This window comes from Mus caroli, unplaced genomic scaffold (genome assembly GCF_978045245.1).
Source record: "Mus caroli unplaced genomic scaffold, Mus_caroli_1 scaffold_8, whole genome shotgun sequence".
Classification (NCBI taxonomy): Eukaryota; Metazoa; Chordata; class Mammalia; order Rodentia; family Muridae; genus Mus; species Mus caroli.
The window spans coordinates 18982861-18996132 of record NW_028227263.1 but is presented as its reverse complement, the minus strand read 5'-3'; the positions used below and the strand labels follow the sequence as shown (position 1 = coordinate 18996132).

General features: G+C 52.4%; 2 protein-coding genes across 3 annotated transcripts; one reads left to right on the top strand and one right to left on the bottom strand.

Annotated features, from left to right (window-relative positions):
• Window positions 1-20: 20 nt before the first annotated feature.
• On the top strand, window positions 21-4884 carry Tbx6 (T-box transcription factor 6). Its single transcript, XM_021168695.3, has 8 exons — window positions 21-930; window positions 1019-1253; window positions 2156-2423; window positions 2516-2662; window positions 2741-2811; window positions 3837-3910; window positions 3993-4176; window positions 4250-4884. Exons 1-8 carry the CDS (start codon window positions 813-815, stop codon window positions 4461-4463), a joined length of 1311 nt encoding a protein of 436 aa, XP_021024354.1. The 5' UTR covers window positions 21-812; the 3' UTR covers window positions 4464-4884.
• A 280-nt stretch (window positions 4885-5164) lies between these two features.
• Ppp4c (protein phosphatase 4 catalytic subunit) lies at window positions 5165-12109 on the bottom strand. Of its 2 annotated transcripts, XM_021166486.3 has the most exons (9): window positions 12011-12096; window positions 11648-11811; window positions 8356-8407; window positions 7718-7768; window positions 7451-7552; window positions 6772-6945; window positions 6555-6681; window positions 5679-5868; window positions 5165-5598 (listed from the first exon to the last, which is right to left on the bottom strand). In XM_021166486.3, the coding sequence occupies exons 2-9, from the start codon at window positions 11743-11745 to the stop codon at window positions 5469-5471; spliced, it is 924 nt and encodes a 307-aa protein (XP_021022145.1). In that variant the 5' UTR covers window positions 11746-11811; window positions 12011-12096; the 3' UTR covers window positions 5165-5468. The 2 variants fall into 2 exon arrangements, with proteins under 2 accessions (XP_021022145.1, XP_085697450.1); XM_085841324.1 differs by lacking the exon at window positions 11648-11811 and having other exon boundaries at window positions 12011-12109.
• Between the last annotated feature and the right edge of the window lie 1163 nt (window positions 12110-13272).

Below are 13272 nucleotides of genomic sequence, written 5' to 3'. Positions count from 1 at the left end.
AGAAGACCACCAAATCTCTGGCTTTGCCGCCCCAGTCTGAACTACAATTCCCAGGGACCCCAACACAGCTTGCCTGTGGCCTTTGCGTGCGACTGGCGCGGTGCCTACTGGGAAGTGTAGTTGAAATGTTCTCGGCGTGAGACCTTGCGCTTTTTGCACGAGATACCATAGATTTGTAACTGTGCACGCCCCTCAACTTTTGAGACTTGGTGGAGGCTTTTCAGACTATAAACCAGGGAGGACTCTAGGCTTTAGTCCTCTGCCGCGGTCTCTTGAAGATGCCCGGTGTCTGGCGTATCAGCTCAGACATCAACCCTGCACTTGTCCTCGCGTTCACTTCGCAAGGCTAGTCCTCTAAGTGAAAAAAGGGAGGGGTCACCTTCCAGAAAGTCTGGGGCTTTAGGGTCTAACCCGGGATCCTAGGCTCGGTGCCAGGATCCAGATCCCACCCCTGCCCCCTAGCCGGTCTGCCCCCACCGTGGGAACGGAGACCAGCTGGCCGGAAGCGCCAAACTGCGTCCCTGTCCTAGCCCTAGGGATCAATCAGGCCGAGGAGTTAATTATGTAATGAGGGGGTAGGGGGTCGGGACTAGTGAAGCTGCGAGGGAGAGGGGAGGGTACCCAGGTATCCGGCCTCCTCTTGGACCCCTTCTAGGCCCCAGGGGTCTCCATTCCAGCCCACCTCCAGGGCCCCAAGGAGGGGAGGGGCTGTGATCTCTGGTTTGGAAGGGGCTGTGCTGTGAGCTATAAAGGGGGCATCCCTTAGACCCCGGATTCTAGCAACGGGACACAAGGCCAGAAGAAACTACAACATGTATCATCCACGAGAGTTGTACCCCTCCCTGGGGACTGGCTACCGTCTGGGACACCCCCAGCCTGGGGCAGACTCCACCTTCCCACCTGCCCTGACAGAGGGTTACCGCTACCCTGGTGAGCGGTTGGACTGGCTCTGGGTAAGGGGCAGGAAACTGGGAATGTGTGGCCCTCCCCTGGATCCTCATTCTTCCCACATCTCCAGATTTGGATACTTCTAAACTGGATTGCTTCCTCTCTGGGATTGAGGCAGCTCCCCACACTCTGGCTGCAGCCGCTCCTTTGCCCCTTCTCCCGTCTGCTCTGGGCCCCGAGACAGCACCGCCACCCCCAGAGGCCCTTCACTCGCTTCCTGGGGTCAGCCTGAGCTTGGAGAACCAGGAACTGTGGAAGGAATTCAGCGCTGTGGGCACAGAGATGATCATCACCAAGGCTGGCAGGTGAGGGATGGCCCAAGTCAGCTTTTAGAAAAGAGAATTCCTGGGACAAGAGCTAGGGTTAGGGGCCCCTCCAGGGCTAGGACAACCCAGACAGTAGAATCTAACTATGGCCTGACACTGTGACCCTGGACTAACAGGAGTTACACTGTGTCGAGCTTCAAGGATTAGGCTGGTGAGTTTGTGACTGGGTTTAGGAGCCATTCTATCAAGGGTCAGAGAGGTCAGGCTAGCTGGGTTGTAGATTGGCATGTGGCCTAACTCAGAAGCAGACAGCCTATGAGAAGGGTCAAGGACCAGTCAGTGACCAGTGTGGGAGAATCTGTCCAGGATCAGGGGCCATGTGTGACTAAGTCCCAGCTCACCCTGAAGGAAGGTGATTGCCCACCATGTGAGCTCTGGCAAGGTCTCTAAGGCCTGAACCCCAGGATAAATCCTGTTCCCAGGGCCTAGCACCTATTATTTCTGAAGAAAGTTAGTCTTTGCTGCCACAGAGGTCAGTGCTGCACCAAGGTAGGGAGCAAGAGGGTCCTAAGGCTTCAGGAAGAAAATAGTTACCATTGTCTCTGCAAAGAGAGTTACAGGGGACAGGGGTCAGGAGCCTGGACAGGACATGGCAAGGGCTCTGAGACAGAATTGTACCACGTTGTAACTAGAATGGAGAGAGTGAAGGGGCGAGTGGGGAGGAGATTAACCTGCTCCGGCCTGTCAGAACCCCTAACCTGTCTGTCCCCTTTGCCCATCTGTACAATGGCTCTTAGACTCTGCTGGAGAACCTAATTACACCTCTCTGGCTTTACCGTACCAAAACTGAGGTGCCTATTGCTAGTTCCTTCACTGATGCTGGCCTCACAGCTGGCAGAGGGTAGCTCCAGGCCTCTCCTCCTTCCCCTTCCCCTGTGCAGGCGCATGTTCCCTGCTTGCCGAGTATCAGTCACTGGCCTGGACCCAGAGGCCCGCTACTTGTTTCTTCTGGATGTGGTTCCAGTGGATGGGGCCCGATACCGCTGGCAGGGCCAGCACTGGGAGCCCAGTGGCAAGGCTGAGCCCCGCCTACCCGACCGTGTCTACATTCACCCTGACTCTCCTGCCACTGGTGCCCACTGGATGCGGCAGCCCGTATCCTTCCATCGTGTTAAGCTCACCAACAGCACACTGGACCCCCATGGCCACGTGAGGCCCAGGCTGGGACTCCTTGGTGGGGTGTTAGGGTGGTAATGGGAGGAAGGTGAAGGCTGGGAGTCACCTCGTTTCTTCCCTCCCAGCTGATCTTGCACTCGATGCACAAGTACCAGCCTCGCATCCACCTGGTGAGAGCCACCCAACTATGCAGCCAACACTGGGGGGGTGTGGCCTCCTTCCGATTTCCTGAGACCACATTCATCTCTGTGACAGCCTACCAGAACCCTAGGGTGAGTGGCCTTGCTTGAGGGAGGGTCAGTGACTGTCGCCCAGGCTTCAGGGGCTTTGACCTGCGTGTGTGTCCTCAGATCACACAGCTGAAGATCGCAGCCAATCCCTTTGCCAAAGGTTTCCGAGAAAATGGCAGAAACTGTAAGAGGTGGGCATCATTCATTCAGTGAGTGTTTACTAATCATTGTGTGCTGGGCACTAGGAACACGATGGTAAGTAAAAACATGTGTCCACTCTTTTTTTTTTTTTTCCCAAGACAGGGTTTCTCTGTGTAGCCCTGGCTGTCCTGGAACTCACTCTGTAGACCAAGCTGGCCTCGAACTCAGAAATCCGCCTACCTCTGCCTCCCAAGTGCTGGGACTAAAGGCGTGCGCCACCACTGCACGGCTCTATCCACTCAATTCAACAATTACTTAAGCTTGCTCAGTCCTCATACAATTGGTAGACTAGCCGGCAGAGCAGACAAAAATGAGAGACTATACAATTCTAACAGCAATAAGGCCTGCAAAAGATGGCAAGACCTGGAGGGAAACTGGAGAAAAGGCGCCGAAGGACAATGGATAAAGGCCTTTGGGAAGGGGAGGGAAGTGAGTGTCTGGGGAAAAGACATGTGCAAAGGCCCCGAGGCAGAAGTGAGGCTGCAGAGTGAAGAGAGGCCAGCCAATGCTTACCGAGGAAGGACTTGGGCATCTCTTCCAAGTACAACCCCTGAGAGCTGACCTAGCCCTGGGAGAGCTGCTAGTCTATCCCAAAAGACAGTGACTGGTTCACTAGCTCAAATACGGAGAGAGCTATGACATGCTGTGAGGGAGGTGTGTGATGCCACAGAAGGTCAGGGAGGCCTTCCTGGAAGGAGTATAGATTGTCAGGTGCTAAAGGGCTGTGGGGCAGCTATGAAGTTGGGTGGATACTGGACTTTGCTGCCAGGAAGGGGCTTTCTCAGATTCTAAATACCCAACGAGGAAAGAAAGCACTAAAGAACCAAGTTACAAGTCTGAGAGGAACCTGGGCTCTGCTGCTTTTTAGTGGCTTCTCTGGTCTTCAGTTCCTTATCTGTAAAATGGGTATAATATAGCACCTGCCCACAGGGTGCCTGGGAGGGTGGAATATCTGGCACCTGGTAAGTACTATTAGTGCCATCATCATCACATCATCACCATCATCATTCCCCAGGGAGCGGGATGCCCGTGTGAAGAGGAAACTTCGGGGCCCAGAGCCAGTGGCCACAGAGGCCTGTGGGAGTGGGGGTGAGTGTTGTCCTTGGTGGCATGGGGCCAAACCTGATACATGGAACTCCCCTAACCAACCTGTGCTCTTTTTTCTCCTCAGATACACCAGGGGGTCCCTGTGACTCCACCCTGGGTGGGGACATTCGGGACTCAGATCCAGAGCAGGCCCCAACCCCCCGGGAAGCTACTTCTGCCTCAGCTCCTCCATGTGGGGGCCCCAGTGCCGAGGCCTACCTCCTACACCCTGCCGCTTTTCATGGCGCCCCCAGTCACCTACCAGCCAGGTAAGGTGAAGGGCAGAGGGCTGGGGGCTCCAGGAGGGGGCCTTCTGTTCTCATACCTCTCTCCTGTGACTAGGACCCCCAGCTTCGCTGAGGCTCCAGACCCTGGGCGCCCAGCCCCCTACTCAGCTGCATTTCTGGACTTACAGCCTGGACCAGGGGGCTCTGCCTATCAGGCGGCTCCGTCTGTACCATCCTTTGCCCCACACTTCATCCAAGGGGGTCCCTTTCCTCTACCGTACCCAGGACCTGGAGGTTATCTGGACATGGGATCCAAGCCAATGTACTGAGCCTCGATGTAGTAACCCTATGCCATCTTCCCTTGATCCTCCAGCTCCCTCCCCCCAGCCTGGTAGCATCCACATTGAAGTGGTACCTCCCTCCCCCCCACCAAATGGCTGGCTTGGGCCTCTCTTCTACCCTTTAGTTCACACCTTGATTTCACTCCACCCCCTCTGGCTTCAAAGCTCAGGCAAGGCGGCTCTGAGTCCAGCTGGGGCCTGCTTCCCCTCAGCTCTCACCTTAGTGCGAATGGAGGGAGCCTCTGCCTGGCCAAATGGGGCTTCCAGCTCAGTACCCCCACCTCCTGGGGGCCTTGTTACTAGTGCAAGCCACGCCAATTTGTTCTCAGGATAAGAGTATTTTTGTTAATAAAACTCCAAAGACATTAGTGCTCAGGAAACTTGAGCTAATGGTGTTGGCCCTGGGTGGGGCTGGGGGAGCCACAGCTTAAAGGCCCAGCTGCTTGCCCTGCCCTTGTGGCTAAGAAAGTGCCTGCTCTGGGCTGTCTGTCCCCTTCAAGATGGAAAAGCTTCCTCACAATGGTTGCTTTAAGAATCAAGGCTGTCCAAGAACCTAGATTTCATGAAGCACTAAGGAAGCCTTTGGGAAAGATTAGAAGATTAGCAGACGGAGCCTCAAGGTTCCGGGCCCAACGGACAAGCAGAGCAGGTCTCTATGTCCACCCCAACCAAACCTGACAGAACCTAAGTCTATTTTTTTCTTTTATTAGAATTTTTTTCTTTTTTTCTCAAAATGTTTTATCTAAAAACAAAAACAAACAAAAAAAGAAAAAAGAAAGGAAGAAAAAAAAAAAGGAAAAAAGAAAAAAATGACTGAAAACTTCATGGATCAAGTGGGAGAAAGGAGAGGAAGCCAGGAGCCAAGGCTCCACCTCTCCAGAGCAAGTCCGCACCCTGGGGCGAGCAAAGCCAGGCAGCCCCTCAGACCCAGCCTCCGACTGGGCAGAGGGCAGTCACAGTGGTCCAAGGGCCAAAGGGGCTGGGGCCAAGGAGTCACAGGAAATAGTCGGCCACTGGCTTTTTGGAGGGGATGCCACGTGTCTCTTGGGGTGCAGCCTCGAAGATGATGAAATCTTTCTGGAGGTGCTCATCCAGTTCTAAGATGGCTGCCACATTGCCACAGCTGGATTTAAGAAAAGTACAGTTAACAATGGTTGGCGCAGATATCTACCCTCACCCAGGCTCCTGGCCTTGCCAGCTTACCGGTAGCAGTAATTAGGCGCTGACCACACAGTAAGCACGGTCTCATTGAAGTGCCACTTGTAGCCTTCCATCACTAATTGGTGGGCACGGCAGATCATATCAATGTCGTTAGCTGCATTGAACTGGGCGACCACGTCACTGCCAAACAGGTAACCTGCCCCGCGGGGGCTCACTCCCCAGCCTGTTGTGTCTGAGACAAGACAAGGACAGTGTGTGGGCTCCTCTGGTTGTCTATTATAACAAGGAATTAAAAGCCTGTGCATCTTTCCTCATTAAGCAGAGGCTTGTTCTAGGGGATCTGGGAGACAGGATAGCAAATGCTAGAACAGAGAAGCTCTAAGGAGAAAAAAATGCCCAGAGAACCATTATGATCAAGGTTTGCTCCTGGCAGTAAGGTCATTTTCTGCCACACAGGGCAGTCTGGAAAAACACTGATGGGATTAGAGGGTATGCTTAGGACTGGTACTCAGAAAGCCTGGCTTTAAATCTCTATTCTGCCAGAACTAGAGGGAACAGTACACCATACAAAGGAACCCTCAGGGGCCATCGTTCTAGGGGACCAGGCTCACCTGCAAAGAAGCTATTGTCAAGTCTATGACCTTTCCCACCCAGGGAGCCAATGACTTCACCCTGAACAGATCTTCTGAGCCACGAAAACTCATGAGCCAAGCTACTGTAGGCCTGAGCACACCAACATCCATGGTTTGTGCTCTTTATGGAGCATCCAGCCAGGCAAGAGGAACAAAAAAGCCAGTGTGGACCAACTTTGCCCTCCTCTCCCCAAACTATCCTGGCCTGACTCTTCTTTCTTCATACACCTGCTTAAATCCCGTCCCCACAAGCAAAAGGTAACGCCAGCTGAGGTACTGCCCTCACCTTCAGGGTCAGACCACAGGAGGTCACACATGGGTCCATCATGGGGTACCTCTTGCTTTCGGTCAATCGTCCGGATCTGGTCCAAGGTCTGGATGGAAGGGGAAAGACCTCCGTGCACACAGAAGATCTACAAGGGAAAGTAGTATCAGAGAAAGGGAGGTGGAAGCCCAGAGACCCACCACTGCCCCACCCCTGAGGAGATCCACAGCCAACCTACCTTGCCATCAATGATGGCAGACAGGCTGAGGTAGTCAAAGATCTCAGTACAGTAGCGCCATACAGTCACTGAACCATATTTCCGTAAGCACTCATCATAGAACCCATAGACCTGGGTAATCTGGCGACTCTCATGATTGCCCCGGATCAAAGTGATTCTGTCAGGATAGCGAACCTAGGGGTGCATCAAGCCAGGGCTGGTTCTAGTTTGTTTCCCACTTAACCCCTCCCAATTGTCTATCAGCCTCACTCAGCCCTCACCATGCTCTGTGTAGCCCAGACTCCTGCTGCCTCTGACATAATCACGACATCCCTGCCTCATAGGCTCCTGGAGCTTTTTCTAGAGATGCACTCACTACAAAGCTAGTGGTTCCTCACTGCTGGACTCAGACTCCAAGCCTTGCACCTTATCCCCACCCCACTGTGGCCCCTCACCAATGAATTCTCCCAGTTTATTCAATTTCTGCTGCTTCCTGAACACAGCCTCTGTCTACTTCCCAGAACTCACATCACCAGCCTCTTCAAGGGCTCAGGAGTTGGCCCCACTCATGGCAGCAGTCATGACCAGCCCCGCTAAGCACACAGTCCACAGCCACAGCAAAGTTCCAAGGTGACAGGAAAGGTGATGAGGGCAGCAAGTAGTGGCCAAGGCTCAGGCTCCAGGGGCCAAGGGTCCTCACCTTAAGAGCCAGCAGGAGGAGGAAGGTTTCAACACTGTAGAAACCACGGTCCACAAAGTCTCCCATGAAGAGGTAGTTGGTCTCAGGGACATCGCCACCTACCTGGGAGGAGGGATATGGCTCTGCTTGGCCCCAAACTATCTCCTCCCACTGCAAGGCCAAAGAACTGAGCCCCTTCTGTCACCCAAAGCCCATGCAACCTAAGTCCTGTCAATGATCATATCTTCTAGATATGCCAGTTTACAGGCGCAGTGCTCCCTAACTCACTCTGAACAGCTCCTTGAGGTCATAGAATTGTCCATGGATGTCACCGCACACCTGGAAAAGATGAACGTGGGTAGTCAGAGCAGACAAGACACAAACCCTGTGTTCCTAGAGGCCACTCTTCAAAACACTGTTACCTTCCATGCCAGCTAAGGCTGTGTCACTCCATCTCAGGACTAAAATCCCACCCTCTAGCCCCAAGTGAGCCTGTTGTGGTGTCATCTATCATCCTACCCTGCTCTGGTGCAGGAGATGTGTGTTTCCTGGCAGACTCCCAGCTTCAAAGGACTGGCTCCATCTCTGTTTGCCCATATGCCCAGCAGAGTGACCAGCACACAGCCATTGAGCCACAGACTAGGATCGTTTACCAAATCAAATTCTTCCTCCTTGGCCACGAGCATCCCCATGATAAATCAAAATTCCTTCAGCACCCTTTCTTTTCTTGTAGTCTTGAGGCTAAAGCCCAGGGTCTCTCTCATACACACTGGGAAAGCATCCAACTGCTAAGCTGCAAGCTCTGCTCACCATCTAATTCTTGTATCGAGGCTCACCTGAAGACTGAGGAGCAGCAGAGACCTGGAGGTTCTAGCCTCTCATAAACTTAGGACTAAGTCAGGCTCCAAAGGACACAGAGTACTCACTGTGACTGGCGAGTCCACCCTCTGCACGTTGCTCTCTTCTACCAAGATCTCTCTGGAGACAGGAGAAGACCAGGGTCACCACAGCCAGGCCAGCCCAGCCCAATTCCTGACCTTTTTTGGAGGGAGGGAGGACATGAGGTTGTCCTTGAACCTCCGTGGGACAGAAGTATGCACTGTCCTCATGATTTTGGTCAAAAGCACCAACCCCTACCTCTCAACCCCTACCTCTACCACTCAACCCCTGCTCACGGCTCCTTGTTGCCAACTGGACAGAGTCCAAGTTCTCACCCCTACCCCCAGTTAAGCCCCTCCAAGCAGGCTGGGCCATTTTCAGCCTAGACGGTCCCCGTGGTCACTTCTCATGAGCACAGCACACAGTCCTGAGAGGGAGGTCCCTCCCTCCCCTCAGAACACTGAGCCTGGCCTCACTCCCTTCCCCACACTCCCCGCAGTGAGGGTGAGACCTCCAGCAGGCACAAGGATCCCAGATGCACCTTCAAAGGAATATGCTGTTCCTTCCCTGTCAGCACTGTGGTCATTTGTTCTGGAGACGGAGCCTCATTATGTATCCTTGGCTTGCCTGGATGTGTAACTTGATGTGTAAACCAGGCTAGTCTCAAGAAATCTGCCTGTCTGCGTCTGCCTCATGTGTACTGGGATTAAAAGGATTGCGGCACTGTAACAGGAATTTACAGCTAAGAAATGGGCTGTGGTGTAGTTTTTTTCTTTTTGCTACTTTGTAGGTTCTTCTAACAATATCTTCCCTGGCTCAGCTCAGCACTGTCTTTTCTACCCCTACTCCTGTGATGATTTCCACAAAGACCTCCTAGAATGGTGGCAGATCAAGCTGGAAACTTGCTGAACCAGGAATCCAATTTCCAGAGGAGCAACACCAGACTCTTCCACAGGCCTCAAATCAATACCAGGAACACACACGTGGGATGCCAGCACTTGGTAGGTAAGGCAGAAAGATCCAGGTTATACTTGGCTCTATAGCAAGTTCAAGGCCTAAGATGTGGGTTCCTCTTTACAGTCAGACATGATGGATGGCATGGTGGTAGAAGCAAAGGATTCCAGTCTCCAAATCAGCCTAAGAGACAGTGAGATCCTGTCTCCAAAACAAAGACTTCAAACCAAACAGCGCTAGAGATGTAGCTCAGCAAGAGAAAGCAAACCAGGACACCAGCGGCCACGTCCTCAGTGGGTAACCTGCATCAAGTCACTGGCTTCCTACTCCGTAAAAAGAAACCATCACTCGAGAGAGAGAGACGGATGCATCTCTTTGGGTTCAAGGCCAGCTAGGGTACATGAGAGGACAGACAGGCACACACCCATATTCTCCCGGCCTCACAGAACTGGTGGGGAAGGGTAAGGAGCAGGTTACTATCCATTAAACAGGGTGGAAGTCACACTGCAAGTTACCAGCCTCAACTGTTACCTACCTACTCCCACCCTATCTGAATTTTCCTTCTCACAGTGCTGTTAGCTGGTCAAAAGCATATCTTTCAAGGTCTACCTTTTCTTTTTTTTTTATTTTTTTTTTATTTTCGAGACAGGGTTTCTCTGTATAGCCCTGGCTGTCCTGGAACTCACTTTGTAGACCCGGTTGGCCTCGAACTCAGAAATCCACCTGCCTCTGTCTCCCGATTAAAGTCTAAAGTCGTGTGCCACCACACCCAGCTGGTCTGGTCTACCTTTTCTTAGAAGCACCTTGGTTACTGGAGGGTGGTATCACATGTCTTTAATCCCTGCACTTGAGAGGCAGAGGTGTGGGGGGGGGGGGAGAGAAAATCTATGAGTTCAAGGTCAGCCTGGTCTACAGAGTGAATTAAAAGACAAGGCAGGGCTACACAGAGAAACCCTGTCTCAGAAAAAAACCAAACCAAACACCACCACCCCACCCATCCCCCGCCAAGTTTCAGCTAGCTTCAATCTTTGAATACCATCTCATAACTTACAACATCATGCTAAATTCACTTACTGCGCAGACTAAATGGTCACAACTGTTTTACTCAACACAACTTGTTCCATTTTACTGACTCCTAAGACACTTCAAAATCAACACCACACAAAGTGGCAGAGCTCAGACTCAAACCCACAGTCACTGCACCCCAAACTGGGATCCTGACTTATAACTTCCTTCTACTTCCCGGAGAACTCTGCCTCTCTCCATATCCATATCACGCTTAACTCTTTTTTTTGCTTCATTTCCTGAGCCAGAGTCTCATGTTGTGGCCTTGACCTAGCTTAGGATGACCCTAAACCCCTCATTTTCCTTTCTTGGCATCCCAAGGGCTTGGGAGGGGCTGTTGAGAGGGGCTGGAGATAGCTCAATGGTTAACAGCACTGACTGCTCTTCTGAAGGTTCTGAGTTCAAATCCCAGCAACCACATGGTGGCTCACAACCATCAGTAATGGTATCTGATGCCCTCTTCTGGTGTGTCTGAGGACAGCTACAGTTTACTTACATAAAAATAATAAAGCCGGGCCTGGTGGCGCACGCCTTTAATCCCAGCACTCGGGAGGCAGAGGCAGGCGGATTTCTGAGTTCGAGGCCAGCCTGGTCTAAAAAGTGAATTCCAGGACAGCCAGGGCTACACAGAGAAACCCTGTCTCGAAAAACCAAAATAAATAAATAAATCTTAGAAAAAAAAAAAGTGTGTTGAAGCTGTGAGTTTTTTTCAAAAAATTCTTCCGTTTTTGAAAAGGCCTCAACTCAGTAAACTGAGCTAGTCTGAAACGCACGTTCTAGTCTAACCTATTTATTGTTTTTCTTAGGATCATAATGGAACCCGAAGGTGGCTCAACTCCATCTTCCAGAATCGTAACTAAAAGGATCCGCATTCACAGAACTGGCATCAGATTCCATTCCTTCCTTGCTGGTAATTTTGAACAACTGGAGGCCTTGTTTGTTAAACTAGACACAAAGTCACTTTCTCTTTTAAGGATTGACGGGATTGAGAGGCTTTGGCAAATCACGTTTTGTTTTCTTGCCTTGAACCATCTCCTCACTCTTTAAGAATCTGTCCCAGAACTCAGCCCCTCCAAGAAACTTTCTCTTTCACCCCAGTAGGGCAAGCCGTTTTCCCCGAGTTCCCTAGAACTTCCTGCCACTCGCTCTTACTCCACTAGAAACCCATACACAGCCGACCCCGTGGTTCCTGGGGTGAAGTGGCTCTCCGGACCTCTCTCTGGCGACGTTTCCGGGCTTGGGCAAGCCCTAAGTTCTCGGCGGAGTTTGCCCGGCCGAGACCCCCGGGGCGACGGGCTGGCGTCCCTCCCGCGGGCTCACCTGGCCTTGGCGCACAGGGCCTTGACTTCGCTCTCTTTGATCAGCTCGCAGCGCCGCAGCTGCTCGATCTGCCGGTCCAGGTCGCTGATCTCCGCCATGGCCCACCCCCCCCGGCGCGGGTCAGAGTCGGGGCCGCCGCCCCCTCCGGACCGCACAGGGGTCTCCTGGGAAAAGCGAAGGCGAGCCCGCCAATCAGAGGGTCCGTGCGGGAGGGGGGACTCGATTCTGGGACCGCCCCCCCCTCCCCTCACGGCGGCCCAGGACCCTCCGCGTCCCGCTGCCCTGGCCGCACCCCGCCAACTCCCGTCGAACCCCGCGGGCCCGCGCTAAGGACGGTGGCCTAGAGGGGCCTCGGACAATTACCGCCGCGGAGACTCCGGCTGAGTCTCTCCGATTTCCCACTTCCCTCCGCTTTGGGCCTCCGCCACCGCCAATTCTACTTCCGGCCTCGCCGCGGAAGCAAAGGGAAACCAGTGCTCTCGCGCGCCGGAAGTGACGTACACGAGCCACGCCTCGCTCGAGGCACCGGGAAGAAGAGAAGTAGCCGGAAGTGGGCGGGCGAAGTTGGTTGGAGGCAAATACAGCAGTGCGCCTGGTGTACTTGTGTAAGCCTGGTGAGGTGACCCGCGGTAGTCTTCTCATCTCACATTACATTATTCCCTGGGCTGCTTCTATTACAGATCTCACGGATAAAACTGCCTTGTTCATCATTGCCTCTCCGATGTTTAGAATAAGGCCAAGTATTGCAGATATGCATAAATAGTTGTTCAATGAAAGGGCCTATCCTGGTTCACATTTCTTGCCACGGTCCCAGAGAAACCTTGCCATGGAGGAACCCCGAACCTGGGCCAGACATGGTGGTACACTTATTTGTAATCCCAGAACTCAGGAGGCTAAGGCTGATCGTGAATTCTAGGCTGTCAAAGCTACAGAGCAAACACTCGGGGGCGGGGACACCCCACGAAGATGGCATATCTGAACTTGTCACCAAACCTACTGACCTGATTTGGATCCTCAGAACCCATATGGTGATGAGAGAAAACAGAGGCTTAAATCTAATTGAAAAAAAAATTTAAGTGTCCACTCTCTGGACACCAAGCTTTTCCAAAATAGTTCACTTTTTTTCTTGACAGGGTTCCACTGTAGCTTAGAATAGCCCAGATATTAATAAACCACACCCAACATTGCTTCTTATTGCCTAAATATATTCCTTGAAGGTGGCAATGGGTTTGGAGGCTAGCTTGCTCACAGTTGAATGCTGAAAGTCTGGAGTTTCAATCAAAGCTCAAATATGAATCCATAGCCGGACGTGGTGGTGCACACCTTTAATCCCAGCACTTGGGAGGCAGAGGCAGGAGGAGTTCTGAGTTCGAGGCCAGCCTGTTCTACAAAGTGAGTTCCAGGACAGCCAGGGCTATACAGAGAAACCCTGCCTCGAAAAGCAAAAAACAAAAAACAAAAATGAATCCAGAAAAAGTGGTTTTCAGGTCTGGCTTTCACCTTTCATTTGCTGAAACTCAAAGCAACACAAACACTAAGCAAGCCCCAAATTCACAGTGCATGCAGTCTGCCTCCTTTCTCTTCACCTTTTGCTGTAGGCAGAGCAGGTTATTGATCTTTCTTCT